This window comes from Epinephelus moara, chromosome 8, assembly GCF_006386435.1.
Source record: "Epinephelus moara isolate mb chromosome 8, YSFRI_EMoa_1.0, whole genome shotgun sequence".
NCBI lineage: Eukaryota > Metazoa > Chordata > Actinopteri > Perciformes > Serranidae > Epinephelus > Epinephelus moara.
Window position 1 is genome coordinate 44,868,962 of NC_065513.1, and position 5,442 is coordinate 44,874,403.

General features: G+C 49.5%; 3 protein-coding genes across 3 annotated transcripts in view; 1 reads left to right on the top strand and 2 right to left on the bottom strand.

Annotated features, from left to right (window-relative positions):
• LOC126394668 (WD repeat-containing protein 5-like) overlaps positions 1-5,442 on the top strand; it is a 181,173-nt gene that overhangs the window by 54,345 nt on the left and 121,386 nt on the right. The gene's annotated exons all lie outside the window — the stretch shown is intronic.
• On the bottom strand, positions 1,195-5,314 carry LOC126394673 (coiled-coil domain-containing protein 180-like). The gene is made up of 10 exons (XM_050051667.1): positions 4,960-5,314; positions 4,788-4,865; positions 4,624-4,690; positions 4,380-4,521; positions 3,918-4,078; positions 3,699-3,824; positions 3,508-3,604; positions 1,805-1,889; positions 1,536-1,662; positions 1,195-1,422 (listed from the first exon to the last, which is right to left on the bottom strand). The coding sequence occupies exons 4-10, from the start codon at positions 4,441-4,443 to the stop codon at positions 1,279-1,281; spliced, it is 804 nt and encodes a 267-aa protein (XP_049907624.1). The 5' UTR covers positions 4,444-4,521; positions 4,624-4,690; positions 4,788-4,865; positions 4,960-5,314; the 3' UTR covers positions 1,195-1,278.
• ccdc180 (coiled-coil domain containing 180) overlaps positions 4,448-5,442 on the bottom strand; it is a 15,063-nt gene continuing 14,068 nt past the window's right edge. The window contains exons 26-29 of the mRNA XM_050052069.1: positions 4,960-5,020; positions 4,788-4,865; positions 4,624-4,690; positions 4,448-4,465 (exon numbers count right to left, since the gene is read on the bottom strand). Of these exons, the coding sequence (XP_049908026.1) occupies positions 4,448-4,465; positions 4,624-4,690; positions 4,788-4,865; positions 4,960-5,020 (224 nt within the window). The remainder of the gene's footprint in view (positions 4,466-4,623; positions 4,691-4,787; positions 4,866-4,959; positions 5,021-5,442) is intronic.

Consider the following 5,442-nt stretch of genomic DNA (forward strand, 5'->3'; position numbering starts at 1 on the left):
GATAGATAGATAGATAGATAGATAGATAGATAGATAGATAGATAGATAGATGGATGGATAAATGGATGGATGGATGGTTGAATGGATGATGGATGGATGGATGGATGGATGGATGAATGGATAGATAGATGGATGGATGGATAGATGGATGATGGATGGATGGATGGATGGATAGATGGTTAAATGGATGGATGGATGGGTGGATGGATGGTTAAATGGATGGATGGATGGATAGATACATGGATGGATGGATGGATAGATGGTTAAATGGATGGATGGATGATGGATGGATGGATGAATGGATAGATAGATGGATGGATGGTTAAATGGATGGATTATGGATGGATGGATGATAGATAGATAGATAGATAGATAGATAGATAGATAGATAGATAGATAGATAGATGGATGGATAAATGGATGGATGGATGATGGATGGTTGAATGGATGATGGATGGATTATGGATGGATGGATGGATGGATGGATGGATGAATGGATAGATAGATGGATGGATGGATAGATGGATGATGGATGGATGGATGGATGGATAGATGGTTAAATGGATGGATGGATGATGGATGGATGGATGAATGGATAGATAGATGGACGGATGGTTAAATGGATGGATGGATGGATGGATGGATGAATGGATAGATAGATAGATAGATGGATGGATGGTTAAATGGATGGATGGATGATGGATGGATGAATGGATGATGGATGGATTATGGATGGATTATGGATGAATGGATGGATGGTTAAATGGATGGATGGATGATGGATGAATGGATAGATAGATGGATGGATGGTTAAATGGATGGATGGATGGATGGTTAAATGGATGGATGGATGGATTATGGATGGATGGTTAAATGGATGGATGGATGATGGATGGATGGATGGATGGTTGGATGGTGGATGGATGGATGGATGGTTAAATGGATGGATGGATGATGGATAGATGGATGGATGGATAGATAGATGGATGGATGGATGATGTTAAATGGATGGATGGATGATGGATGGATGGATGGATGGATGATGGATGGATGGATGGATGGATGGATGGATGATGGATGGATGGATGGATGATGGATGGATGGATGGATGATGGATGGATGGTGTAGTCCAGTAGAGCTGATGATGGAGGTCTGAGGACACATGAAACTACAACACACAACAAGGAGCCTCCATCTTCTTCTTCTGTTTATTAACAAACATCAACACAGCTGATGACATCACAATCTACAATGCAAACAGCCAATCAGCTGCTGCCATCACATCAGTGTGTGTGTGTGTGTGTGTGTCAGAGTGTGTATCTGCTGTCTCCAGTGTGTGTTCCAGGTGTGTATTTCACTCAGTTGTCTTCGTTTGTCGTCGTCTGAACGAGACAACTCCGACCTGACCATCTGCTCGAACCGCTGACACACACACACAAACGCGCACACACACACAGACACACACACAAACACACACGTTAATCACGTTAGCTTACATTATGTGTGTGTGTGTGTGTGTGCGCGTGTGTGTGTACCTTCACAGCAGCGTCTCTCTGCTCGATGACAGCCAGATGTCCCAGGGTGCACCTGGTCGTGGTGATGGATGATGTCGTTGCCATGGTAACACTGGATGGCAACAGGTACGGGATACCAGGCCAGGTCCTGACCCACACACACACACACACACACACACACACACACACACACACACACATATACGCTCTGATACTGTGAAGCAACTGGAGGCTTTTACTGTGAAGGAGCTTTGTTGTGATGATGTCACAGCTGTGACGTCAGATGTTACCTGCTGACTGTGTAGGGTTTCCGTCCTGTTTCAGCTCCCGTCTCAATGGTAACAGCGGTGTCTTGGTGCTTGTGTGCCTCCGTTTCTATGGAAACACAAACAGGAAACAACTGAATGACTTGAAGTGAAAGCTCAGAACCTGAATGTTACCTGAATGTTTTCTGAATGTTACCTGAATTCTCCTCAGATTGAGGAGGAGCAATGTGGTTTTCGTCCCAGACGCGGAACCGTGGACCAGCTCTTTACCCTCGCCAGGGTGCTGGAGGGGGCATGGGAGTTCGCCCAACCAGTCCACATGTGTTTTGTAGATTTGGAGAGGGCTTACGACTGTGTCCCCAGGGGCATCCTGTGGGGGGTGCTCCGGGAGTATGGGGTTGGTGGCCCTCTGCTAAGGGCCATCCAGTCCCTGTACCGAAGGAGCATGAGTCTGGTTCGCGTGGCTGGCAGTAAGTCGGACCTGTTCCCGGTGAGGGTTGGACTCTGCCAGGGCTGCCCTTTGTCACCGGTTCTGTTCATAACTTTCATGGACAGAATTTCTAGGCGCAGCCGAGTGGTGGAGGGTGTCAGGTTCGGTGATGGGAGGATCTCGTCCCTGCTTTTTGCGGATGACGTGGTCCTCCTAGCTCCATCGAACAGTGACCTCCAGCTCTCGCTGGGGCGGTTCGCAGCCGAGTGTGAAGCGGCTGGGATGAGAATCAGCACCTCCAAGTCTGAGGCCATGGTCCTCAGCCGGAAAAGGGTGGATTGCCCACTCCAGGTCGGGGGGGAGGTCCTGCCTCAGGTGGAGGAGTTTAAGTATCTTGGGATCTTGTTTACGAGTGAGGGTAGGATGGAGATTGACAGGCGGATTGGGGCGGTGTCAGCAGTGATGCAGGTGCTTAACCGGTCCTTTGTGGCGAAGAGGGAGCTTAGCCAGAAAGCAAAGCTCTCGATTTACCGGTCGATCTACGTTTCAACCCTCACCTATGGTCACGAGCTCTGGGTAGTGACCGAAAGAATGAGATCGCGAGTACAAGCGGCCGAAATGAGTTTCCTCCGCAGGGTGGCTGGGCTCAGCCTTAGAGATAGGGTGAGGAGCTCGGACATCCGGGAGGGACTCGGAGTAGAGCCGCTGCTCCTCCACATCGAGAGGAGCCAGTTGAGGTGGTTCCTTACATCTGGTAAGGATGCCTTCCGGACGCCTCCCTTGGGAGGTGTTTCGGGCATGTCCAACCGGGAGGAGACCCAGGACACGCTGGAGGGACTACATCACCCGGCTGGCCTGGGAATGCGTCGGGGTTCCCGCGGAAGAGCTGACGGAAGTGGCTGGGGAGAGGACTGTCTCGGCTTCTCTGCTGAGGCTGCTGCCCCTGCGACCCGGACCCGGATAAGCGGAGGACGACGAGTACGAGTATGAGTACGAGTACCTGAATGTTTTCTGAATGTTACCTGAATGTTTTCTGAATGTTACCTGAATGTTTTCTGAATGTTACCTGAATGTTTCCTGAATGTTATTTGAATGTTTTCTGAATGTTACCTTGTAGATTTCTGAATGTTTCCTAAACGTTACCTGAATGTTTTCTGAATGTTTTCTGAATATTATTTGAATGTTTTCTGAATGTTACCTGAATGTTTTCTGAATGTTACCTGAATGTTTCCTGAATATTATTTGAATGTTTTCTGAATGTTACCTTAAAGATTTCTGAATGTTTCCTGAACATTACCTTCAGGTGTGACCAGGAGGTCGAGCTGAGAGAGCAGCTGCTCTGTGAGAGACGCCAATGATGTGACAAACTCCTCCCCTCTGGCTCGCACACACACCTGGACACACAAACACACCTGTTACTGACTCCCTGCTGCAGGTCTGACAGGTACTGATGTGAACAGGTGTCTCACAGACTCCGCCCCCTCCTACCTGTAGTTCCTGGTGTGTGCTGCAGACGGCACTGTGCAGCTGCTGCTGTCTTAACTCCTCTCTGCTGTTCAGACTCTGAAACTCGTCATTTCTGAGAGACACTCTCAGCTGACGGATATTCACATGCTGAGGATGGACAGGTGAGGATAGACAGGTGAGGACAGACAGGTGAAGACAAACAGGTAAAGACAGACAGGTGACAATGTCTTCAGGTGAGACCTTCTGCTCCTCGCTGGACGCCAGCATCTCCTCCATCTTCAGTCTGACTCTGCCCACCTCCTCTGTAAGCCCCGCCCCCTGCTGTCGCTCATGGTTACTGATCAAAACTGCAGGTAAAGAGTGAAGCAGCTCCTCGAACATGGACAGCTGAGTCTCCAACTCTGAGACCAACAGACAGGTAGAGACAGACAGACAGGTTGAGACAGGTAGAGACAGACAGACAGGTAGAGACAGGTAGAGACAGACAGACAGACAGGTTAAGATAACATGTCAGTGTGTGTCTTGTCCTGGTGGTTGCAGTGATCAGTGGGGGTCGCCTCCACATACTTGTTTCCTAGCATGATGAAGCCATGACCCGCCCCACTCTCCCCCCGATTGGCTGACCAATCCAACCAATCAGGGGGAGAGTGGGGCGGGTCATTCCTTCGCCATCCTAGGAACATGGAAAGTTGTGTCTCCTACCCTCTCTGCTTGTGCTCAGAAACTTCCTGGTCTGTTCCTGGAATCCCAGCAGCCTCTGCTGCATGCTGTCAGCCCATTGGTCCAAACTGTCAGGAACCAGGAAGAACTTGCTGAGACCACAACGATCGCAGCGGTAGAAGTCCTGACAGACAGACAGACAGACAGACAGACAGACAATTTCATGAAAGCTGAAATGAATCCATGTCCCTGTCAAGATGCTCCACAGACAGTGTGTCTCTGTTACCTTGGCAACCTGCAGGAGGACATCACTGGCTTTCCACAACACAGAGTTCAGGGTGGAGCTGAGGGAGCTGAGACACAAACACATAGGTGATCGGAAGGTGATCAATATATTGACTGTCAGGTGATTGACAGGTGATCAGCAGGTGACTGAGAGGTGGGACTCACTGTGGGTTCTTCTCTGGTTCTGCTCCAAAGACCTGGAACCTCCTGTTAGACCTGGCTGACCTGCAGCTCCTCTTCACACTGACACACAGGTTAAAGACATTGACTATAAGCCCAGAGTTCTGACTGACAGGCTGCTTTACCTGTGTGTGTGTGTGTGTGTGTGTATGCGTACCTCAGTGTGTTGACAGACTCTGTCCCTCTCTGTTGGACATGTGGGACAGTTGGACTCTGACCTGTGGACACACAGACTTCTGTCAGTCTGTCAGATTAATCAGGTCCAAGGTTTTATATTTAGACATGTTTTTAATGAGAGTCTGACTCCATCTGATCATCTGCTGATCCTGGTCCCATCTGATACACCTGTTCCACTGTCATGGGCTGGTTAGCATTGTTGCCTCAAAGTAAGAGGGTTCCTGGTTTGAACCCTGAGGTGGGGGAGCTCTTCTGTGTGGAGTTTGCATGTTCTCCCTGCGTTAGCGTGGGTTTCCTCCAGGTGCTCCCACATGATCTCCCTGCGTTAGCGTGGGTTTCCTCCAGGTGCTCCCACATGTTCTCCCTGCGTTAGCGTCCCTGCGTTAGCGTGGGTTTCCTCCAGGTGCTCCCACATGTTCTCCCTGCGTTAGCGTGGGTTTCTTCCAGGTGCTCCCACATGATC